Source organism: Ursus arctos, unplaced genomic scaffold (assembly GCF_023065955.2).
Source record: "Ursus arctos isolate Adak ecotype North America unplaced genomic scaffold, UrsArc2.0 scaffold_14, whole genome shotgun sequence".
NCBI classification, from domain to species: domain Eukaryota; kingdom Metazoa; phylum Chordata; class Mammalia; order Carnivora; family Ursidae; genus Ursus; species Ursus arctos.
The window spans coordinates 52,939,883-52,966,671 of NW_026622808.1; the positions used below are offsets into that span (position 1 = coordinate 52,939,883).

The 26,789-nt window shown below is 41.0% G+C and overlaps 1 protein-coding gene across 6 annotated transcripts in view; it reads right to left on the minus strand.

Annotated features, from left to right (window-relative positions):
- The window catches only part of SHQ1 (SHQ1, H/ACA ribonucleoprotein assembly factor), a 325,608-nt gene that overhangs the window by 291,688 nt on the left and 7,131 nt on the right, over positions 1-26,789 (minus strand). For all 6 annotated transcript variants that reach the window (XM_048226679.2, XM_048226680.2, XM_057311881.1 and 3 more), the window contains exons 4-6: positions 26,307-26,467; positions 11,663-11,775; positions 4,671-4,798 (exon numbers count right to left, since the gene is read on the minus strand). In XM_048226679.2, coding sequence (XP_048082636.1) covers positions 4,671-4,798; positions 11,663-11,775; positions 26,307-26,467 — 402 coding nt within the window. The remainder of the gene's footprint in view (positions 1-4,670; positions 4,799-11,662; positions 11,776-26,306; positions 26,468-26,789) is intronic.

Consider the following 26,789-nt stretch of genomic DNA (forward strand, 5'->3'; position numbering starts at 1 on the left):
ATGAAGATCCTTTAATTTAAATAGAAGCTCTCCATTCAATTAAAGCAACCTGATGTAAGGAAAATTTAAAAAGGAACATACTGCCAAAGAAAGTATACCTAACAAAGTATTTTAAGTCCCCTAGTATATTCCTTGAGGTTTGAGACAGTATTCCCCTAGGTACAGCTTTTGAGATGTTCATTCCTTTAGCTCATAAGAAAGTGCCAGGTGTTCATGATGATATTATCTCACTTGAGAAAAGCCTTTATCCTAGTTGACTAATAAGGACTTCTGCTTCCAGATAATTCTAAATCATAAGGTAAGCATGCCCAGAACCATTTAATAACACATTAACTCATCTGAATGTTTACTCCCCTTCATTCCTAAGTAATCACCCCTGTATATAAGCTGAATAATTTGTAAAGGCTGACCTGAGAACTGCAGGTTCTGATGTTCCATCACCCACAAGTAAGGGCTTCCCCATATTACAGGCCACTGTCGGGGACTGTATATAAGAAAAGCCTACTGGAGTGTCCTCTTCTGAATTCTTGGATGCTAGGTGCCCCTAGCCTTTTCTTAAAACACACCACCTTTCTCTGAGTGTTTTCAAATCCCATTTTGGCCTAAAAAGTTCATTGATAAATACACATATATTTAAATTCTGAAACTCAAGCAAAGAAACCAGAGATGATAAATAACAGTATCAACAAAATAGGAAATCACTAGAGAAACCAAAAGTCTGAGCTCCCCAAGGCCTTTTTATTGGAGCTGTAAATCACATCAGCCAAAGGGGAACTTGGGGAGGTTTGCATACAATCAGGTCTGACCAAGCAGCAGCAATGGGAAGAAGTACAGATGCAGTGCCAACAATACTTGGATGATTGCCACCATGAGTAACATTTGTCAAGCATTTGTATGACTTTGCTACACTACAAAGCAGCTCTGCTATATAGTTCACAACATTTCGGTTAATTATACTTCTATAAATAATCTACACTCAAACAAAGGCAGCTGAAAGCTCAATTCATTTGGGGAAGAAACTGGTGCCCTAGCATGATGCAAATGGCCCAGGACCCCCTCCCCACATTAAAAACCCCAATCAATACGCCTGACGACTGCAAAGGGACTCCCATCAAAATGGGAAGTGACCTTCTTACTTCGCTTAGAACATTTCCTAGTTTTGTTACTTTTAAATCGTTCCTTCTCTCTTAATCCCCCTCCCAAATATCTCTGTCTTCCATGGGTCAACAAGTAAATAATCCCTGATCTGGCTCCTCTCAGAGGAATGCTAATCTGTCGATTGTATTGTATACTTTCTGGAAACAGATCAAGGCAACCAGAAGAAAATGTGCCGCATTCAAACCTTTCGCCTAAACGGGTAGCCCTGTAGTGCTACAACTTTCAAAGCTGACACTGACAGTTAGCTCCACAAATACTGAAGGCCTCACTGGTGCCAAACAGGATGTCCCTGCTAGGAAGTTCACTGACTAAAAATGTTATGTGCTGTCATACCAAGCAACCATGTGCCAAGATTCTTGGGCTGAGATTAACCACTGAAAGACAACATGGGAAATGTGGTAAGCCCATCCTCATGAAACCAGAGCTCAGGCGGAGCACAGCGTTTTAACACTTCCATTTACAAGCCTTTGGGGGAGGAAGACTGGGATCATTACTGAAAATGTTAATAAAAGTCTCCATGTTGTAACTCAGGGCTACAATGAAAATAACAGGAATCACAACTGAGGCAAAGACAGGGAGCGAAGTTCACCATCTAAGCCTTATCTGGAATTCAAAACAATCTAGCTTACTATTTTATGACGAGGATGAATCCAAGGTAAGCCCTCACCTGCGCTGTACTATCTGCCTGGCAACGGCTGATGAGGGAGCATAAGAGAGAAAACACCCCACTGCCGTGACACAGAAAGGAAGGAGGCCTGGGAGGCACAGAACAAAGAGGAAGTGGAGAGGAAAATCCAGGAGTAGCATGCTCCCTGAGTAGGCTGAGGATTTCAAGGTTTATTTCCCTTCTCCCATACTGCAACCTGGTTCGACACACTTCAACTTATTTTCCCAATTCTGGGTGTCTCAAATACTTGAACAAGAGGAAAAAAAAAAAAAAGGAAAGAAGAAAAATCTCAATCACAAAAAACTCCCCCTTAAAGTTTTATAAATGTACAACAATTTTAATTTCTCAGAGAAGCCATTCAATTCCTGGCTCTCCTGCCATTGGTTTTACTCTACAATCATAATCTCTAACATTTACAACATGCTAGGGACTTGAAGTAAATCCTCTCATTCAATCGTCAAGACAACTCTACGAGGCAGGCAGCAACCCAGCAAAGATGCACAATCACATGACGAGCCTGCGGTGGAGCAAGGCGCTAACGCCCAACTCCATCTTTAGCTTCTATCCCATGTGGGATATCCCGTGTGGGAAAGGTACTTTCTGTACAATGACACAGAGCTCAAGTTCTACTTTACATCATATGTCCTTGCTAATTTTAAAGGTGATTTTTAAAATGAATCACCATACTACCTTAGTAGACTATGACTGTTCCTCAAGCACCAGTTGGGGTACGTGCCCTGGGTTGGATGAAGATGAAGGGACAGGAAGGGCAGTGGTTAAAGCAATGACCTGGCTTAATCTTCTGTTAAAATTATACACAGAGAACCCACCTAACTCAAAGGCTGGCTCTCACAGAAAACGGGACCTAGAACAAGCTACAATGGATCAAAGTAGAGCCAGTTAGAATTTAAATCAAAGGGAATGCCTTTTCTTGATTTTTAGGGCAACTAGCTCACCCTTGTGGACAGAAAACTTAACTGCACAACCACCAATTTCCACCCACACCACCTCATTAAAATACTGCACTGAAACTGGGGAAGCTGATTCACACCACAGACCACTAGATAACCTTGAGGATTTGTGAGTGAGCAAGCTTTCCAAACAGATCCACATGGCATAGATCGTTATCCGTCTACATTGTGTCAGCAATCCTCTACCTGAAAATTCATCAATACAATGTGGGATGTCTCCGAAAGATTCTTAAACTCAAATCAAATATAAAACCAAGGATTTGTTGAAAACAATGTAACAAGAGTCATTACTTATAAATGAGTTTCTCTTCTGCAGTAGAGTCAATTATAAAAGATTAAAGTAGCAATTTTTCAATCTGGTAGAAATCACCTAAACTCTTAACAAAACGCAACTACAAAAATATTGACAGCAGTATTTATTTATTCTATAAATATTTACTGAGTATTTATTATATAACAGGCATTATGCTAAGACAATGGAAACAGAGGAAATGACAGACTACTGCATTACTACACAGAGAATCAAAATACTGTCCTACAACAGACCTGCAGCTACTGTAGACGGAGTGCCCAAGAAGGCCACCGCAGAAAACTGGGAACTACCCAAAGGGCCATCAGCAGTAAAGAGCCCAAATGTTCACGTGTATACACAACGTGCCGATACGGAAGATGTACAACACCCACTACCAACTACGGAAAGCGAAGGAAGGACGGGGTGCGTAGGAGTCTGTGCGTACATGTTTCTTACAGCAGATATTCAGATATGGGTATCTTTACTGAAAACATCCCAAAACTGTGAACAGTGATTACTTTCAAGAAGAGGAATTTGGAGTGAGGAGATTCTTTTTTTTTTTTTTTTTAAGATTTTATTTATTTATTTGACAGAGATAGAGACAGCCAGCGAGAGAGGGAACACAAGCAGGGGGAGTGGGAGAGGAAGAAGCAGGCTCATAGCGGAGGAGCCTGATGTGGGGCTCGATCCCGGAACGCCGGGATCACGCCCTGAGCCGAAGGCAGGCGCTTAACCGCTGTGCCACCCAGGCGCCCCAGGAGTAAGGAGATTCTATATTCCAATTCACGTGTGTATATGTATGTGTATTCCTTTCATTTAAACGTTGAAATTTCATTTTTTAATACAGATAGAAAAGCCAAATCAGTATGACAGAACACACAGGCCTTCTATTTTTGATCTATCCGAAACTTAAAATTCTAACATACAAAAGTAATATTCTGAAAAAACTGGGAAGGATATATTAAAATCATTCAATGAAGGGAATGAAAACTAGATCTTTTCCACCATTACTAATATCAAATGTCCTTACCAGAGAGGAATGTTCAGATCTTTTTTTTAAAGATTTATTTACTTATATAAGAGATTGTGTGTGCACGCACACGTAAGTGGGCAAGAGTAGGGAGGGGCAGAGGGAGAGAATCCCCAAGCAGACTCCCAGTGGGACGTGGAGCCAGGTGAGGGGGCTCTGTCCTACGACCCATGAGAGCATGACCTGAGTCTACATGAAGAGTTAGGTGCTCAACCAACTCAACCAATTGAGCCACCCAGGTGCCCCTAAATGTTCAGATCTTTCAAGCAGATTACTTAACTACTACAGATGTCCTGTGTGTTCATGTCCCTAAATTTACTTAAAAAATAAAAATTTTAAAAAGGACCCCAGTGATTCAAAAGTAAAGCATACTTCAAAAGACTGTCCCAAGACAAGTCTAATCACTGAGTGCCATTTTCCAGTCCAGACTAAAGACTACATTTCCAAAATTAGCAAACCAAAATAGTATCTTCTCTCTATGAAGCAATTAGAATTGTGTGCTTAATAATAGGGAAGATGGTCAACAAATGAGCCTAATTTTGAGTTTCTTACCTAATGCAGCATGATTTTCTTGCTCCTGACTCTTTCCCAAAGAGGCCATCATTTCTGAATATATATCACTCCACCAAGGATTATACTTCAAAACCTGTTCAACAGCCTCATCTTCAAAAAAGTCAGCTCTGGAAAGAAAACAGTGAATGAGCGTGTTATATAGAACTGGGCTGGTTTTCATTTTTTAAAATTTTATCTTAACTCATCACATTTAGTACTAGAAATATAGATTATTAATTCAAAGTACAGATCAAGGAAACAAGCACTGTATTTACTTTGTTTGTGGTCACTAATCACCATATAAAGCGAAAACTATGCATCTGACTAAAGGGATAGCTGACACTTCTGCTCTCTTCAGAAACAAGGTACAGAGAAGACCAGTCCTCCCCTGAAAGCCCATCCCCTGTACGGCAGTGGCATGGGATGAAGCAAATCTGAACACACAACAGACGAAGCGGGGAACCTCCGCTAGGTGTGTAAGTACCACCTATTTTGGTAAGGTTACAATAAAGGAAAGAAACTTGTAACTCCACCAAGCAAAGAAAAATGAACATATCAACGGGAAACACAGGATACTGCACACCCACAAAAGGCTACACGTAACACACATACGTATTTTTTAGCATGTGCCTTCATACTTTCTACCAAGATGCAATCTCTCTTTCATAGCTCTGCTAATCTTTATAGTTTCTTGGCTTAAAACTATTGAAAAAGAAAAAAGCAACCTTTGTAAAGAACAGAAAATTAACTTTCCTGTACTTCACTTTCTCGGTTTTTAAACATTTACTTAAATGAGAGAGAGAGAGCACGAGCAAGACAGAGAGCACAAGTGAGGTGGGGGGCAGAGGGAGAAGCAGACACCCCCCCAAGAAGGGAGCCCGACACAGGGCTCGATCCCAGGACGCCGGGATCACAACCTGAGTTGAAGGCAGACACTTAACCAACTGAGCCACCCAGGTGCCCCTACTTTCTCATTTTTAACTTGAAAAGTAACTGCTATATTCAAAGTATACTCCTGGAGGACATTCGTTCAGAAATTACAACCCTACATTCAAAGTTGAAAACTGTATTCAGAGGAAAAGAGTGACAAAAAGTATAACTCTGGGTGAAAAATTCATTTATATTTCAGTTACTTAGAAACTCAAGGAACTGGTTGATTTCATAAACTGATTTTCTAGCTGAAAGTTTTATGATCTGAAATATTTTTTCTTTCAACTGAAACAGTGAAATCTTTCTAAAAAGAAGTATCAAAGATAACTTACGGAATTCTTCATATGTGCCAAGCACTGCACTGAATATTTTTCACCCATTATTTCCTTGAATCCTCACACCACCCCCAGGGGTGGGGGGAATTATTAATTCTCCCATTTTGCATGAGTGGAAACTCAGGGTCAGAAAATTTGTATATCATGGCCAAAGTCAAAGAACTGGTAAGAAATATGGCCAGGATCTGGACCCAATTTAGTCTTACTCCAGAATTCAAGCTATTAACCAATATAAACATTCCATTTTTATGCTTGAGGAAATAAAAGTACATATTGGGCAAAACTGAATAGCAATGATCTTGAAATAGTAATTCTCGATATCAATTTTGTCACATATGTGAGAGATATTTCAAAAACATAAGTAATATGAGTAAATGGCCAAAATGCTAACTAAGTCAACAAAAAGCAACGACTCTTTGCTCTGTTCCAACTCCATTTTGGGCAGTGGGATTACACGGCTGACAAGACACAGGTAGTCACGGTCCTTAGGGAACTTACAGCATCATGGGAGAGTCCAACAATCACAATACAAGTGCTATGTAATTGCTATGACCTAACAGTACAAGCATCTACAGCAAAGTGAAATTGGGATGACAGGGAAGGTCCCTGGAGAAAAGAGTATTTAAACCAATAGCCAATGATAATTAACAGTTAATTACACTAAGAAGGGTGGGGGAGTATTCTGAGCTGAAAGAATAGTTAGCAAAGGCTAGGAAACAAGAAGGCACATTTAAGGGGGAAAAATCTGAGAACAGCTGAAAATATTATGTTGTAGTGACAACAACATTGTAATAAGCCATGTCAAAAAAATCCTAGTGGATTTTTACCCCTAAAAACAACTGAACACTTAAAAGGTTTTACATACAGATCTGACATTGGTGTGTCTTGGAATATCACTCTCACTGCAGTCTAGCAAATGGTCTCAAGGCACAGAAATCATGGAGGCCTAGAAGAGGGTAGCAGCCATGGACATGGAGCCAAGTGGATGGATCTGACCTGTAGCCAGAAACCAGAACTCTTAGGATGCAGCAGTAAAGGGAGCCAGGAGTCAAGGTTTATGCTCAGCATTCCGGCCTAGACAATTCAGTGGATGACAGTTCTCTGATGAGACAGGAACACAGGACGCTAATAGAGATGTCTGGAGAGGGGCGCCTGGGTGGCGCAGCGGTTAAAGCGTCTGCCTTCGGCTCAGGGCGTGATCCCGGCATTACGGGATCGAGCCCCACATCAGGCTCCTCCGCTATGAGCCTGTTTCTTCCTCTCCCACTCCCCCTGCTTGTGTTCCCTCTCTCGCTGGCTGTCTCTATCTCTGTCAAATAAATACATAAAATCTTTAAAAAAAAAAAAAAAAAAAGAGATGTCTGGAGATGGAATGACTTCTGCTTGGAACAGGCTGAGTTTGAGATGTCCTTAGAGGACATACACAGACTGCTGCGGTAGGCAGTCAGCCACACCTATCTGATGCTCAGGAGAGACACATGGGAATCATGAGCGTTTAGATGGAGACGGACGCCAAAGTAGAACATGTAATTGCCCAGCAAGAACTTGCAGAGTGAGAAAAAAGGACTCCAGACACTAGAGTGCTGACGACATTTAAGGCAAGAGTAGAAGAGCCCATCTGAAAAGATCCTGCGTTTCCCCTAGGAGACAAGTGATGGGGAAAAAAAACAAAACAAAACATGACTTTGTGAAATATCTCTACCACCTCCATGCCCTCCATCCAAAAATTTCAAAATGTTTAAATGACTCCTTTGAGTAAAATCTCACTAACAGAGCCCCAGTAGTTTAAAATGTGATGGTTTATTCTTTATACTGTCCATGGTTTAAGAGTTTCGTGAACAAGATCTGAGGTTGACCTAATGTTCTACTTTACAAAATAAATTTATTTCCAAGTTTTTAAGCATCGTTCATTCAACGAGCATTTACTGAGTGCCCTGTACACAAGCAGCATCAGGCAGATGAAAATCAGTAAGCTGCTCCTGGCCCTTCAGGGCTCCACAATGTAATGGGAATGGTACAAATACAGAACGCTGTACAATCAAGATGAGCTGTAACTTGGGAGCACCGAGGAGGGTTTGCTCTGCCAGTCTGAGAGGGAGGGCACCAGGGGATGACAACGGAGTTCAGTCTTAAAGGATAAGTAAAAGTTGTTCAAGCAAGGTGGGGCAGGGAAGAAAACAGCTACCAAGGGAGTATCATGAATAAAAAATATGCAAGAAGTGGTGTGGTACAGGTGGAAAAATACTAAAATTCATTACTGCTGCAGTGTAAACTGTGGGTGGAGAGGCAGAAGAGAAGCTCCAGAGGCAGGCACAGTCCAGATCACAGAGAACTTTCTGTGCCGTCCTAAGGAGGTAGAAGCTTATGCTTTAAGCAATGGAGAACCCTGTAAGATTTTAAGCAGATGTTCATTTTCAGTACTTAAGACATTATACTGCTGGCGTTACGGTGGATGGATCTGCAGAAGTCCAGGCTGGAGGAGATGCCAAATACGACTGTTGCGCTAAGGCAGACGCATATGAGGACCAGAAAGGGACCGAGTGAAGGAAACAGTAAAGAGATAAATGGTACCACTTAAAAGACAAATGTTTCTACCCCGGGTGACAGGTGTGAAAAATGGTACACTCCACCAAACAGAAAATTCAGGAAGACTTTCCAAGTAAAAATGAGAAGTTCGATTCTGGACATGTTGCAATAGAGGAGTGGGCGAATACCCAGTCGCTTTCTAAACCCTTAACAATGTGGCTTTTCTTCAGAGCACTTACCACAATCAAAATATTGTCTGCGTCCCCACTAGAATGGGAACCCCATGAGCGCAGGGACCTTGTCATATTCACACTAATCCTCAGTGTCTGTGACGCTACCTGGCATACAGTTCATCCAAACAAGTATTTGTTGACCAAGTAAGGGCACATGCGAAAGAATGAATAGATGAAATTTTACTCTAATGCTTTTCCCTAAGCTTGCCATTTTGAATAAAGAGCCATGTTGGGAGCAGGTGACTCTCTTCCCACCCTCATCATTACTACTTACAGTCTTGAGATTCCTCAATCAATCCAAAAGCCTAATCAGTATACCAAACTCTTTAACAAATGTACAGTACTGAAAAGTTACAATTTAAGATGGCACCCCAAATGCTACTGATCATTTCCTGCACCTTTTCTTATCTCACAGTATTTAGAGTGTTGACTAAATTCTTCTACTTTTCTCCCAAAGAAGGAAACAGGTAGATTTTACGAATTGGTTGAGGCAAAAGATATGCCAACAATTAAAAAATAATTTGCCTGGGGGAGGAAAAAAAAAAGCACTCTTGGCAAGAGAAATATGAAAACTTGGCTATGATAAGCAAAACAGGAAGGCCTATTAAACAATGTTTCAAGATGCCTTCAACAAACTGTAGTGTAAAAATAATATTCAAAAGGAGTTACAAATAGAGAAAAATAGATAACCAAAAACAATACATGTTTATGGATTATCTGTTACATGCCCACTATTCTGCTGGGCTGCAAAACACACAGTGGGGAAAAACATCACACAATGGCATGTAGAATTTACAACAAAAGATTTAAAAAATAATTATTATCCTAAGTCATTTATACGTGCCTTCGGAATGTATGAATTTTTCTATATGATGAATTAACCTCACTGTGTTCTGTCTTGGGATGGATTTAAAATTGGTTTTCCCTAAGCTCCCAAAAAACCTGACACCACGAGAAGACATCATGACCAGTAAAGGATAAGTCAAACAACTTGAAAGTGTCATATAGTACATGCTAACATAATATATATTATGCATTAAACGTGTACATTACATTTACGTACATAAATGTATAATATAATACACGCAATGCATTGCCTGCAATGTAGGTAAAAATCGAAGTAAACCTTTTCTTCCACTGTATTAACCAATAAGAACAATTAAAAAAGCACTGAGCGAAAAAATTTTAACTGGAAATTTAAAAGAACTTTACTTGCACTTCATTTATTATTAACACATTTGGGTGACTCAGCTAATATAAATAATGAGTACAAAATAACACAAAAATGACAATTAGCCCAAGTCCTACTGCTACTGGAAAAGTCACAAAGAACCTTTACCTCACGGCTTCCACTCTCCGACCTGCCCATGACTAAATTTAAACCACTCCTTCAGAAATGGAAAGAACACTTCATGCATACTATGAAAGAAAATGAGCTTCTGGATACACAGAAGATAGAGAAAAATAAGGACTGCATATAATATCACACTGCTAAGTATAAATTCCAATTTCCTAATTCTCTCAGGCCATACAGTTATTCTTCCAGTTTGAGAAGAGAAGAGATAGGCAGTTCTTCTAATTAAGCTCCCTCCCACTTGAAATTTTAGTCTTGTAAAACTCATTCTGTTTTCATGCTGGCCCGAGAAATTTGCTGACAATGAAATTTCCCACTTTAAATATTCAGCATGATTTTAAATAGGTTTCTTCAAATTACTCTTCAGTGGACCTTTAAAACCACAATTGGAGAGATAAAGGTAATTAGAAATGGCAATGTAAATGGAGCTGAATCTCTCAGATGTCCTCCAAAATATAACATACCCTGCTCTTACCCATGTCCCCCCAGGACGTTGAATAGTTCTACCATTTATCACTACACATCACTCAATGCATTTGCACATCACAAGATATATTTCTGCCATTCCAATTAGTCTCCCACTGTGTCACAGGAGATAGAATGTTAATCACAAGAGCAACAGCAGTTAAACTGAAATAGTGTACATGAAAAGGAAATACAAAATGACAAATGGAAAGACTCTTTTCAAGTCCCGACCGAGCCACTTAGTAGTAGTATGACCTTGGGCAAGTCCCTTAACCTTCTTTCCCCAACCGTTGTGAAAACTGATTTAAATAATCACTTGAGAGCACTTGATAAGCTGAAAGCACTATACAAAATAAGAGAATATGATGATAACAGCTGTACATATAACAGTTTAGAAACTGTTGGCCTAGAATAATAATTGAGGCCTTTATCAACATACAACTCACATCCTAGCATCCACAGAGGCCAGGTGACAATCCCATACTTGGAAGAAGTGTTACTATAGTGACCAATGAGAGACATTACAATGCCTAAAGTGATTATTTACCTATCCATTAACTAGATAAGTTCGTTAGGCAAATACAAACCTGACAGAGATGCACTATGGTGAAAGACACAATTAAAGCAGATGGGAAATACAGCAAAACGTAAAATTGGATTTTATTTATATCCTACCACAATGAATAATTATTTGTTAATTACACTCAGACCTTCAATTACAGGTGCTCGCAGACCAAGTGTTGGGAAACCCTGGATCAGCCAAGAAATGCAGTACATGTAGATTCAAATTCTTAAAGAAACTGAAACATCTTTTCATTTACATATACTGTTAATTACAACAAAAAGTCTACTGAAAAGAACTAAAAATATTCTCATGAATGCAGTGTGCTACTTTTAAGCCTGGTGAGAAAAAACATAAAGAAGTACATTACGAGTTCTCCATTGCCGGATGACCTACTGAGAAGCGCATCTTACAAAGATCACAGAGGCATAACTTTGTAGGTTAATGCAAATGTCAATTAAGGTTCTGAGCCATCACTAATTTCTAGAATCCCAAAGCCACATGCCTAGCATACTCAAGAAGACATACAAAAATTTTCAAATCAATGTCAAGTCAATTATTTAATCCTCAAAAAACTCAATACTCACAGATAATGATCAGGATCAAATTTGGCCAGCTCAGCAGCCAGACGTTTCTGCCTTCTTTCCGTTGCAGGAGTGAAATCTGGATCCTTAATATCAATAACATCACTCAATTCATCCTAAGAATACCCAGAAAAGAAAGAATAATTGCTATCTCCCATTTCGTCATTGAAAATTCTAATTTTGCACGAAAGGCCAAACAAAGGAACCATCTGATCATACTACCTGTGATATTTTGATTCAAATCCAGCAAATGTTTATTGAACACCTATTGCTTGCCAGGCCCTGCTGGAAGCTTTCACATGAATTCTCTTTTAATCCTTACAACAAAGTGATCAATAGATATAAGAGCTATAAAAGTTCATCATCAAGACATACTGAGGGCTGAGTTAAGATGGCAGAGGAGTAGGGGACCCCTTTTTCAGCCGGTCCCTTGAGTCGAGCTGGATAGGTACCAGACCAGCCTGAACATCCACAGAAGCAGCCTGAGACGCAGGAAGATGCATCTGGATCTCTACAAATGAACATCTCCAGCACTGAGTATTGAGGTACGAAGCAGAGAGCTGTGAGACCGCGCACAGATATCGGAAGATAAATGGAAGGGGGAGGGAGCCGCCACGTCTGGGCGCTGGGAAGCGGTAGCCACCTGCACGGGGGAGCGGGCGGACTCGCGGACCGGCACCCGCGAGAGAGCAGACTGAGACCGTGAGCTTGGGAGCACACGCGACCAGACTGAGGGCCGGAGCTTCAGAGCGCACGGAGCAGCTGGCGGCTGGCGGCGTTAGAAACACAAAGGGCAGAGACACGCCGGCCCTGGAAGTGAGGGCTGGGATGCCGGGTGTGGGGCACACATCCCGGGATGCTGCAGGGTTGAGCAGCACAACAGAAACAGAGTTAAAGTGGCCAGAACATCAGTGGAGAACAGTCCACGATCCCTCTGTTCTGAGACAGAGGCTGAGATTCGGCCACTGCTGCTCTGACTCTGAGAAGAGGCACAGCAAACCGCCAGGGAAAGCCGCCAGAGAACAAAAGCCTGGGAACACCGGCTCACAATGTGCCCATCCCCATCCCCCCTCACAGGGGACACGGAGACTCTACCCAAACAGGGTTGCCTAAGTATCGGCGTGGCAGGCCCCTCCCCCAGAAGGCAGGCTGAAAAATCAAGAAGCCCACATCCCTAAGATCCCTATAAAACAATGGCGCACTGCCTGGGTCCCAGTCAATAATTTGGGCTCTGGACAACCCTGCAATCTCTCCTCATCAGAATGACGAGAAGGAGAAGTCTCCCCCAGCAAAGAAAAGACAATGAGTCTGTGGTCTCTGCCACAGAACTAATGAATATGGATATAACCAAATTATCAGAAATGGAATTCAGAGTAACGATGGTCAAGATGATGTGTAGACTTGAAAAAAGTATTAACGAAAATGTTAATGAGAAAATAGAATCTCTAAGGGCAGAAATGAGAGCAAATTTGGCAGAAATTAAAAATTCTATGAGCCAAATGCAGTCAAAACTGGAGGCTCTGGCGGCCAGGGTGAATGAGGCAGAAGAACGTATCAGCGAATTGGAGGATGGGTTAGTAGAAGAAAAAGCTAAAATAGAATCTGGACTCAAAAAAATCCACACTCAGGAATGTAGGTTACGGGAGATTACTGACTCAAACGTTCCAATGTCAGAATCATCGGCATCCCCGGGGGGGTGGAGAAAAACAGAGGTCTAGAAGAGATATTTGAACAAATTGTAGCTGAAAACGTCCCTAATCTAGCAGGGGAAACAAACATTCATGTTCAAGAGGCAGAGAGGACCCCTCCCAAGCTCAACCACAACAAACCTACGCCACGTCACATCATAGTGCATTTCACAAATATTAGATCCAAGGATACACTACTGAAAGTGGCCAGGGCAAAGAAATTTCTCACGTACCAAGGCAAAGGTATCAGAATTACATCAGACCTGTCTACACAGACCTGGAATGAGAGAAAGGGTTGGGGGGGCATTTTTAAAGCTCTTTCAGAGAAAAACATACAGCCAAGGATCCTTTATCCAGCAAGGCTGTCATTCAGAATTGATGGAGAAATAAAGACCTTCCAGAATCGCCAGTCACTGACCAATTTCGTAACCACGAAACCAGCCCTACAGGAGATATCAAGGGGGGGTTCTATAAAAGTAAAACGGCCCCAAGACTGATACAGAACAGAAAGTCACAATCTATAGAAACAAAGACTTTACTGGCACCATGGCATCATTAAAATCATATCTCTCAATAATCAGTCTTAATGTAAATGGCCTAAATGCTCCTATAAAACGCCACAGGGTTGCAGATTGGATAAAAAGACATGACCATGCATCCATTTGCTGTCTACAAGAGACTCATTTTGAACCTAAAGATACGTCCAGACTGAAAATAAAGGGATGGAATACCATCTTTCACGCCAATGGACCTCAAAAGAAAGCTGGGGTAGCAATTCTCATATCAGACAGACCGGATTTTAAACTAAAGACTATAGTTAGAGACACAGAAGGGCACTATATTATTCTTAAAGGATATATCCAACAACTGGCTATGACAATTATAAATATATATGCCCCCAACAGGGGAGCAGCAAGATACACAAGCCAACTCTTAACCAGAATAAAGAGACATATAAATAAAAATACATTAATAGTAGGGGACCTCAACACTCCACTATCAGAAATAGACAGAACACCCTGGCAAAAACTAAGCAAAGAATCAAAGGCTTTGAATGCCATACTCGACGAGTTGGACCTCATAGATATATATATATAGAACACTACACCCCAGAACCAAAGAATACTCATTCTATTCTAATGCCCATGGAACATTCTCAAGAATACACCATGTTCTGGGACACAAAACAGGTCTCAACCGATACCAAAAGACTGAAATTATTCCCTGCATATTCTCAGACCACAACGCTCTGAAATTGGAACTCAACCACAAGGAAAAATTTGGAAGAAACTCAAACACTTGGAGACTAAGAACCATCCTGCTCAGGAATGACTCGATAAACCAGGAAATCAAAAATCAATTTAAACAATTTATGGAGACCAACAAGAATGAAAACACAACGGTCCAAAACCTATGGGATACTGCAAAGGCAGTCCTAAGGGGGAAATACATAGCCATCCAAGCCTCACTCAAAAGAATAGAAAAATCTAAAATGCAGTTTTTATATTCTCACCTCAAGAAGCTGGAACAGCAACAGAGGGACAGGCCTAATCCACGCACGAGGAAGCAGTTGACCAAGGTTAGAGCAGAAATCAATGAATTAGAAACCAGGAGTACAGTGGAGCAGATCAACAGAACTAGAAGCTGGTTCTTTGAGAGAATCAATAAAGTTGACAAACCGCTTGCAAGACTTATCCAAAAGAATAGAGAAAGGACCCAAATTAATAAAATTAGGAATGAAAAAGGAGAGGTCACGACCAACACTAATGAAATTGGAAAGATTATTAGAAACTTTTATCAACAGCTATATGCCAATAAATTAAGCAATCTGGAAGAGATGGAGGCCTTCCTAGCAACCTATAAACTTCCAAGACTGAAACAGGAAGAAATTGATTTTTAAACAGGCCAATCAATTATGAAGAGATTGAGTCAGTGATAAACAACCTTCCAAATAACAAAACTCCAGGCCCGGATGGTTTTCCTGGGGAATTTTACCAAACATTCAAAGAAGAAATAATACCTATTCTCCTAAAGCTATTTCAAAAAATAGAAACAGAAAGAAAGCTACCAAACTCATTCTATGAGGCCAATATTACCTTGATTCCCAAACCAGGCAAAGACCCCATCAAAAAGGAGAATTACAGACCGATTTCCCTAATGAATATGGATGCCAAAATCCTCAACAAGATCCTGGCTAATAGAATCCAACAGTACATTAAAAGGATTATCCATCATGACCAAATGGGATTCATCCCTGGGATGCAAGCGTGGTTCAATATTCGCAAATCGATCAGCGTGATACATCATATCAACAAGAAAAGACTCAGGAACCATATGATCCTCTCAATTGATGCCGAAAAAGCATTTGACAAAATACAGCATCCTTTCCTGATTAAAACCCTTCAGAGTGTAGGAATAGAGGGTACATTTCTCAATCTCATAAAAGCTATCTATGAAAAGCCTACAGCAAATATTATTCTCAATGGGGAAAAGCTGGAAGCCTTTCCCTTAAGATCAGGAACTCGACAAGGATGCCCACTCTCGCCACTATTATTCAACAGTACTAGAAGTCCTTGCAACAGCAATCAGACAACGAAAAGGGATAAAAGTATCCAAATCGGCAAAGAAGAAGTCAAACTGTCTCTCTTCGCAGATGACATGATACTCTATATGGAAAACCCAAAAGAATCCACTCCCAAACTATTAGAAGTTATAGAGCAATTCAGTAATGTGGCGGGATACAAAATCAATGCTCAGAAATCAGTTGCATTTCTATACATGAATAATGAGACTGAAGAAAGAGAAATTAGGGAATCCATCCCATTTACAATAGCACCAAAAACCATACGTTACCTTGGAATTAACTTAACCAGAGATGTAAAGGACCTATATTCTAGAAACTATAAATCACTCTTGAAAGACATTGAGGAAGACACAAAAAGATGGAAAAATATTCCATGCTCATAGATCGGAAGAATTAACATAGTTAAAATGTCCATGCTACCCAGAGCAATCTACACTTTCAATGCTATCCCGATCAAAATACCGAGGACATTTTTCAAAGAACTGGAACAAATAGTCCTTAAATTTGTGTGGAACCAGAAAAGGCCCCGAATCTCCAAGGAACTGTTGAAAAGGAAAAACAAAGCTGGGGGCATCACAATGCCGGATTTCGAGCTGTACTACAAAGCTGTGATCCCAAAGACAGCATGGTACTGGCACAAAAACAGACACATAGACCAATGGAACAGAATAGAGAACCCAGAAATGGACCCTCGGCTCTTGGGCAACTAATCTTTGATAAAGCAGGAAAAAACACCCGGTGGAAAAAAGACAGTCTCTTCAATAAATGGTGCTGGGAAAATTGGACAGCTACATGCAAAAGAATGAAACTTGACCACTCTCTCACACCATACACAAAAATAAACTCCAAATGCATGAAAGACCTTGATTTGAGACAGGAATCCATCAAAATCCTAGAGGAGAACATAGGCAGCAACCTCTACGACATCGGCCAAAGCAACCTTTTTCATGACACATCTCCAAAGGCAAGAGAAACAAAAGATAAAATGAACCTGTGGGACTTCATCAAGATAAAAAGCTTCTGCACAGCCAAGGAAACAGTCAAAAAAACTAAGAGGCAGCCCACGAATGGGAGAATATATTTGCAAATGATACTACAGATAAGAGACTGGTATCCAAGATCTACAAAGAACTTCTCAAACTCAATACACGAGAAACAAATAAACAAATCATAAAATGGGCAGAAGATATGAACAGACACTTTTCCAATGATGACATACAAATGGCTAACAGACACACGAAAAAATGTTCAAAATCATTAGCCATCAGGCAAATTCAAATCAAAACCACACTAAGATACTACCTTACGCCAGTTAGAATGGCAAAAATTGACAAGGCAAGAAACAACAATTGTTGGAGAGGATGTGGAGAAAGGGGATCCCTCCTACGTTGTTGGTGGGAATGCAAGTTGGTACAGCCACTCTGGAAAACAGTGTGGAGGTCCCTTAAAAAGTTAAAAATTGAGCTACCCTATGACTCAGCCATTGCACTACTGGGCATTTACCCCAAAGATACAGACGTAGTGAAGAGAAGGGCCATATGCACCCCAATGTTCATAGCGGCATTGTCCACAATAGCCAAATCATGGAAGGAAACGAGATGCCCTTCAACAGATGACTGGATTAAGAAGCTGTGGTCCATATATACAATGGAATATTACTCAGCTATCAGAAAGAACGAGTTCTCAACATTTGCTGCAACATGGATGGCACTGGAGGAGATAATGCTAAGTGAAATAAGTCAAGCAGAGAAAGACAATTATCATATGATTTCTCTCATCTGTGGAACACAAGAACTAGGAAGATCGGTAGGGGAAGAAAGGGATAAAGAAAGGGGGGGTAATCAGAAGGGGGAATGAAGCATGAGAGACTATGGATTATGAGAAACAAACTGAGGGCCTCAGAGGGGAGGGGGGTGGGGGAATGGGATAGACTGGTGATGGGTAGTAAGGAGGGCACGTATTGCATGGTGCACTGGGTGTTATACGCAACTAATGAATCATCGAACTTTACATCGGAAACCGGGGATGTACTGTATGGTGACTAACATAATATAATAAAAAAACATTAAAATAAAAAAAAATAAATAAAAATAAAAAAATAAAAGTTCATCATCAAAAAACAACACCAACAACAACAACAATAAACCCATGCAAGCAAGCAGGAACACAATTCATCTCTTCCCCATTTACTCATAAAAATTTGAAAGTTATTAACAGCATGCTTAAATAAATTTCTAGACAGTAAGATGGAGGTGCTCCTGCCACGTCAGCAAACAGAGATAACTTTTACGTGTCTGTAAATCTCTGCTTGACCAGAAACGCAGTACATCCAGTGAGCCAATCTCTAGAGGCCAAGTCAACCTTGGACGCTGTACTTCCTTCCTTGCTCCATCTCACCCAAAACAAGGTGGACTGTGTAGCCAATCAGATATTTCCTATCTTTCTCTTCCTTGTTCTTTATTCTTTACCCTATAAAAGCTTTCTGCTTTTGGCCCTATTTTGCAATTCTCTGAATGGAGACTGTTTGCTTCCTGAAGTGTTAAATAAAAATCTGTTTGTATTCACTGAAAATTGTCTTGTTTTCTTTTTTTTTAAAGATTTTATTTATTCATTTGAGAGAGACAGAGACAGAGCAGGAGCAGGGGGGAGAGGCAGAGAAAGAAGCAGACTCCCTGCTGAGCAGGGAGCCCCACATGGGGCTCAATCCCAAGACCTGGAGATCATGACCTGGGCCGAAGGCAGTCATTTAACCATCTGAGACATCCAGGAGTGCCGAAAATTGTCTTCTTTTAACAAGCAAAATGGTTTGAATATCTATGGTTTGAACATCAACACATAGACTTCCCTTCTGTTTCTTCCTAAGGTCTAACTCAGCTGGTTTCAGTAAGGATTACAAATAAAACTTATATACAAAACTGTGTGCGTTCTACTTTATAAGCAAATTTAAGAATTTTTAAGAGCAATTTTAATGTATATGACTTTCCATTTTCAAGTTTAAAAATCTAATTCTAAGTAATACTCAACTTTACTGTAAAAATCTTCACCTGGTTGTATACACAACTGATATAAAGCATGGCTCCTAGGCCAAAACCTCCCGAAAACAGGTCGAGGAGGAAAACTGTGTGGGATACCATAGAGCTTTTTAGATTGTGGTTGGAATTATGAAGCCAAGAAACCTCACACAATGCAAAATATTCCTAAAGTTATACCTTTTTTTCTTTCTTCAACCTCCCCATTCCAGTTATTGGCCACAAGTAAGAAGTATGGAATTTGGAAGAACTTTCAACAGTATTAGCTGAAAAGAAATCAAGGGAAATAACTTGACAGAGTGGTGAAGTCAAACTGAAAACAAGATTTGTAAATGAAACAGACAGGTTAGTGCCTAATAATCAAGCTTAGAGTCGAGAGCTATAAGGTAAACTCCCTACAAGGAAATGAGCTAAACTGAAGGCGACACTAGGATACACACTTCACACACACACACACACACACAATCAAAATTTGTGCATTAAAACAAACAAAAAAAACCTCTCTCATTCCTACCACAACCCACTTAGCTCAAGTAGTATCAATTAATCTAAGCACATTCTAATACTGTGAAAGGGTCCATAGAACTTTGTAGAAGTCACATTCAGAACATGTTATCACTTCTAACTACAACCATTCTAGGCAAAAACCAGATTACTGGTGGTCCCCAAATTAAATTTTACATTCCAAAAGTCCCTTTACCATTCACTTTCGGGAAATTAAGAACATATTTTCCTATAGAAATACTATTATAAGTAGTAGTTACATGCTCATGGTAACCCACAAGTTTACTCAATTAATAATAAACTTTAAATAGAGTACTCTTTTTTTTTTTTTAAGATTTTATTTATTTATTTATTTGACAGAGAGAGACAGCCAGGGAGAGCGGGAGCATAAGCAGGGGGAGTGGAAGAGGAAGAAGCAGGCTCCCAGCGGAGGAGCCCGATGTGGGGCTCGATCCCAGAACGCCAGGATCACGCCCTGAGCCAAAGGCAGACACTTACGACTGAGCCACCCAGGCGCCCCTAAATAGAATACTCTTGATACAAAGAGTTTAACAACCCCGTGGCAATGTTTTCATGGGAAAATGCTTTCAGAGTTCCATTTTAATCCACCAAAAACATCTCTTCCCCAAGCAGGACAACCTGGACTCTTCTCTTCCCTACTTGCTCGCCCACCAGAAATTAGCTCCTCCAGGCACAGAGCTGGAAAAGGCGCTGACATAGGCCCTGGCGGGAGAAGTCAAGTTGTACTGTACACACAGGACTCACCTCAGCTAGATGACGACTATAAGAGTCATTTCCTGCCCACAGACCCCAAGTCCTTCTCCCCAGCACCCGAGTCACCCACTTCCTCTCCTCCTTGCCCCAAGGAGTTCCCTGCATGTACATACATGTACACACAGACACACACACATTTCTGAAAGCAGCCTGATGCAACAGAGAAACTGTGACCGTGCAAAGACTGTTCCAGGCCAACGGTTCAGCCTCCCTGAACCTCAGCTTCCTCTCCGTGAACCTGTCTGGCCACACCTCCATCATCGGGCTGGGTACTACTCTTCTCTTGCTTCTGTTAACAAGTTACTACAAACTTAGTGGCTTAACACAACACAAACGTATCCTTGTCTAGTTCGGGAGCTCCGAGGTCCAGAGTCACTGTCACTGGGCTAAAACGAGGGGAAGGCAGGGCTGGTTCCTTCTCAAGGTTCTAGGGGACAATCACTTGCTTTGCCCCTTCCATCCTGGAGAGGGGCTTCCTCATTCCTTGGCTGGTGGCCCCCCCATGACAATGCCCTTCCTCCCTCGGCTTCTGTCGTCACGTGGCCTCTTTTTCCACTTTGACTCTTAGCTCCTTCTTACAAGGACGCTGTACTGGATAGGGCCTACCTGGATCATGCTGGATCATCTCCCCATCAGAAGATCCTTAAGTTAATCACATGTGCAAAGTCCCTGCTGCCACGTAATGTGACATGTTCCCATGCTCCGGGGACTGGCACACAGACATCTTAGAGAATGGGGTTGAAAGGTGCATTATTCATGGGGCGCCTGGGTGGCACAGCGGTTAAGCGCCTGCCTTCGGCTCAGGGCGTGATCCCAGCGTTACGGGATCGAGCCCCACATCAGGCTCCTCTGCTATGAGCCTGCTTCTTCCTCTCCCACTCCCCCTGCTTGTGTTCCCTCTCTCGCTGGCTGTCTCTATCTCTGTCAAATAAATAAATAAAAATCTTTAAAAAAAAAAAAAAAGGTGCATTATTCTGTCTACCACAGGCTGTGATGAGGATTAAATGAAATAATATGAGTAAGGCATCAAGTACAGGGCTTGAGACATTCAGTGAGGTTGTTTTCCTTTCTCTCCATCTGCCTGTTCTACTGCTCTTCCCTGCTAGTCACTGGCCGCCTTCCTACTGAGAATACTTATCGTCCCTCCCCTGCCATTTCCTTACTTGCCCACAGCAATAAAGAGAAAAAAATAGGGATGAAAATGTGCCACTTCACTATTTCACCTGGACCAGATATAAGGTCACAAGTGGGGTATAATCTGGGAGTTTCTGTAGGTATCTCTATATTTCAAAGGATAAATGGACTAAAGGAACCAAAGGCATTTCAAAATACTAATTGCACTGAGAAAAACCCCAGACTTTTCCCACAGCTCACAGCTCTGCACAATCCAGCCCCTGTCCTGCACTTCACCCTCACCTCCTACCTTCCCCTTCTGGCTCAAATCCCCCAAGCCACACAGCAGACTTCCTTCCATTTCTACAACTCTGAGTCTTTGCATTTATAGTACACTTCTCTTCATTCAAGACTCCATGCAAATGTCACCTCCTCCAAGGGGCCTTCTCTGGGCCTCCTCATCAAAGTAATACCCACCTCCCCCAGCTCTCGCATCACCCCATCCTTTCCTTCACTTGTCACTATCTGAAATTCTCTTATTTGTTGTTTACATGATTACTGTCTATCTCCCCACTAGAAGATTTCACAAGGACAGGAGTCTGCTCAATCTTCTGCCTCACTGTATCCCCAAAACCGTTCCTGGCCTTCAGTATTAAATCATTCATTCAACAAATACTGTGCGAGGGCCTGCTCAGGGGGCCAGAGATCCAGAAATAAACACAAAGACAAGGTTCCTGCTCTCAGGGGAATGGGAATTAGACAGTAAGAATGCAGCTATCCTTCCTCTCTCCCTCCTCTTTCCCCTTGCTTCCAGAATCAGGGCCTCCACATGTAGCTATGCAGCCTGTACCCCAAAGAACACTGATGTCCACAGCAGTACAAGCTCCACCAGGCTTGTCCTACGCACAGTCGCACACTGGCTCTGTTCCAACTGGACCCTCAAGAGGCACTGGAACACACTATGAAGCAAAGCTAGCCTGGAGTAGAGAAATCCGTCTACAGCATCAAGCAACCAAAGGTAGAAAGATAAGAGGTTGGGAAATGTTTGGCTACAGCAGAACAGAAGTGATTCCCTCTCTTTTTTAAAGCACTGCTGTGGCCCCTGTTACTAGAGCCATTTAAAGAGTGGTATTGCCAAGAAGAGGTCGAGTAGGATTTAAATCAGGCTTATGTGAAGTTTTGGCACAGCCAGGGCAGAGAGTCTCCAGAGAGAAAATGAAGAACTGTGTGCACATCTGGCCAGTAGGTCTCCTGGAAACAATAGCCTTGGGTTCCTGGTGCAGCTGAGGGAAGGAAAGGGCCAGCAAGCCGGCGTCCTGTGGCTGCTGGCAGCAGTGGTCCCAGGAGCTTGCTGGGCTGGCGCCCAGAGACTCTAGGATTGTTGCTCCTGGCAGCCACCACCGCCCTAAAGCTTGTTGGGAAGGCCTGACTTTGAGCAGCCAGGGCAGTTTTCCAAAGGCACCCTGGTGGCTGGCAGCAATTTCAGAAGGGAAAGGAAAAAGGGGAGGGGTGGGGGGAGATATATTAAAAAGAATTTGTTTCAGCAAAAAAATACTTATTTTTCTTCTCATTATCAGTATGAAATACAGAAGTTTCCAAGCAAACATAAATGGTTGGAGGGAAAAAAATATGAAAGACTAAACCTCCCCATAAAGGGTTAAATTATTCAATTAAGAGAAGATACCTGGGTCTTGGAATTATGGATGTTACGCTTTCTTTGCTGTACTTTCATGATGAATTTATATGGCTTCTATCATTAGAGAAAATAAAGCTATTTTTCACTTAGGGGTAAAAAACAAACTGTAAAAAAAAAAAAAATGAGTAAAATATGAGCCATCAACAAAACTTCATGGATATTTTCTCACCCAAAGGCAGAATGAGAGAAACTCTAAACTTGTGAGAAAACAGTATTTGAGAAAATGGTGACGCTTCTTAAATACGTCATTTGAAAATAGAAGAGATGTTCTCAAATTTCTTAGTGCAGCAATCATTTCAGTTTCTTCCAGCTGCGCCACTAGCAGAGAGAGAGTCATACCACTAACCTTACGTGATCACTCAGTTTTAACCACACGGTGTGACTGTCACAAATAGAGCAGTCATAAATGCAGAAGAATTCTGTGAGGAATACCAAGTATGTGAGATTTTTGTGCCACTATCTCATAAAACACATCTACCTTAATACCCCAGAGGGGGTGCACTCTGGTTTACATATGATTTTGAAACTTCTCGTATTTCCTAATATCACAGGGAGAACAGAGGAGAGCCTGGATGGCTCAGTCTAAGTGGCCAACTCTTGATTTCGGCTCGTGGTCTCGTGTTGTGGGATCAAGCCCCACCTCACTTCAGTCTCTGTGCTCCACAGGGAGTCTGCTTGAGATTCTCTCTCTCCCTCTGCCTCTGCCCCTCCCCCCATACACGCTCTTGTGCGCTCTCTCTCAGAAATAAATAAATAAAAATAAATGTTTCCTAATGTCATGAAGGACACCAAGTCTTCTAATTTTATTCATGTAAGAAAATATACTATTCTTTAAAGCCATGTCTACTGGTTTGTCCACTGGTAAAAGGTAGATAAATAATAGCAATAATACCAGGATAGAATAGTCATGTGGAGCCCAGCACAGTGCCTGGCACAGGGACATAGTCAATGTTAGCTGTCAATGCATGGACACTGGAGGTCCACACCTCTTACCCAGATCCCCTTGAGAGGGGTGAACTTCAGAATTCAGACTTTTTGAAGAGTTTCAAAAAGTGACATGGTACACATACATTTCACATTTTATTTAACCCCCTCTAAGTCTGGGGCAGCACCCCGTATTCAAATACATTACTATTTCTATAGCAAAATTTGTGAATATGCACACCAAGTGGATTTAAAAAAACTACTGAAAGACAGCAGTTCAGATCAGGTTTTGCCACCAAACTGAATACAAAAAAATGTGCATTTCCAGAACTTTCTGTGATCCCAATACTACAGACATGAGTTATGAACCTGTACTAGTAGTAGTATTACTAGTTATATCATCCCTCAGCGTGTTCTCACACGAGTAGATCTTTTTCCCTATGTTGAGGGAAATATGCAAACTGTTTAGAACTGCAATGTTCATTCAATTAAAATTTGAACAGTTTAAAGATTTTGGATAATCAAGCTAAATGCTCGGGAGTAATAAACATCATATTCAGTGGTTCACTTCTGAGGCGGAAACAGATGACACAATGAGGGGCTCCAACTATGGAGATGTTTTCCTTTCTAAGCTGAGTGACAGGTATCTAGAGATTTGGTGCCTTACATAAGACATTCAGAAAGACATAAAGAATATTTCATAATATTTTTTTTAAAAATAAACCTAAATTACTTATTGAACATCTTCAACAGATTCAAGAACTTGTGACTTAAAGGACTTGGCCTAGGCTCACATTACGGCATTCTGGCAGCTTCTCACCAAACTGGCAGAAATCCCTTGAAAGGATCTTTCCTCAATGGCAGTGGCAAGAAACCAAGTTCCCTGGCCTCAGAAATGACATTCCATCTGAATGTACAATCTGTACTTAGTCTGCGTGACTTGAATTATCGTTCAGAGCTTGAGACAGGTAAGCCCATGACTGACTGACCTCAGAGTGGCTCTCGACTAACCAACTGAGGTCCATTCACTGTAGTTTCTGCTATAGACAAAACCTGACTCTATTCTTACTACCTCAGAGATGACGAGCAAATGTGATTAGGGAGAGAGAATACAGACAGACTATAATTCAGCAAAAAAGGGTTTTGAAGGGAATATCTAATCAGCATTATTTGCTCAAATAAATCCCAATTTTGTTCTCTTCCAGGAGTCTCGAGCACATTTTATATTTTTCAAGGGCAGAAGTCTTTCTAGCGTCCTAGTCTTTCTTTCCAAAGAGTTTTCACAATGTAGAGTTTCGAAGAGTTTCACAATCTCCTTAAGTTTTCTAAATGGTCTTACAAAGTAGGTGAGCAAATTTATCCCTATTTGACAAAGAGGAGACAAAACTTGTTTGTAGTCAAGTAATTGGCCTGTCATCCCAAATCTAAACAACAGTAGACGTGGGACTAAAACATAGGTAAACCGTTCCTTAGTAGATTCAAATGTCTCACTACAATAAGCCACACTCCATACTCTAAACAGATTTAACATTTTCTTCCCAGGCAGGGATAAAGTTAAAAAAAAAAAAAAAAGCTGTTTGTTGTGGTTTATTTCACTTAAAAACAAACAAAAAAACCCAAGTTAATGGTTTACAATTTCATTATACAACATTCTAAGGATGCATTTTTCTATAAAACAATATAGGGACAAAATAGTTCAAAACTCTCTCCTCTCTATTTCATTCTCCCCACATAGCCTAAAATAAAGTAGAATTTCCTATGTGTTTTGAGGAAGAGAGAGTGATGTCATTCCTTTTTAGCCTAAGTGACAAATGATCGGGTTTTAACAAGAGATTACATTCAACCCCCACCAAGAGTAAATAGACAAAAGTGCCTACTGTACACCAAGAACTAAACAATTTGATCCAAAGACAAAAAATTCACTCTCACCGGGAACATTCCGTCTCATTTATATTTATAAAAGAGAAGAGACATCATGTAATCATTTTCATTTTTCAGAAGTATAAAACAAAGATTTCCAGGAAGTATGAGGAGAGAGGAGTTCCGTTTTGTATTCTGGAAACTTCATGTCTAGAATACTGAATGAAGTGGAGAAAAAAGAAAGGAACAGGACATCTGACATCTGTAAGCGCAGTATAACTGGGCAGAACAGCCAAAGCAGTGGAAAGGAACACACATCTGCGTCACCACTGCATACGAGAGGCTGTGATTTGTGCTCTAAGTACGTCACCTCCTACAATCTTCATAAAAAACCTCCAAGTAGGAGCAGAACTGAAATTAAACTATCCGAACAGTAAAACCCTATGCACCAAGGTGTTTTACAAAGACAACGTACCTGTAACCGCTGAAACACTCCGGATCGTAAGTTTCCAAAGCCATAGTGGTACTGAGGACTCAGAGCACTTTCTGATGCCTCTTCATAGGGGGACTGTTCAATTTCCCAGTCGAATTCTTCATCCTCATCTTCTACTCCTCCCTCAGAAACCTCAGATGCACCTGAATATGTTAAATATTAATTTGTTCAAGTACTGGATCTCCTAGGTACAACTTGGGGGGGAAAAAGTATAGGAAAAAAGAATATGCAGAGCCCCACTATTTTTAATAGCCAAAAAAAAAAAAAAAGAACCAACCCAAAAGCCCATCAATAGTAGGATGTAAAAATGATAAATGCAATGAAAGCAAAAAACCTCAGCTATAAATGGATAAATCTCACAAGAATATGAAGTGAAAGAAGCCAGACAAAAAAGAGCACATACCATCTGAATTACAGACACAATTCAAAAGCAGGTAAAACTGAGGGTAGAAGTAACCTTGAGAG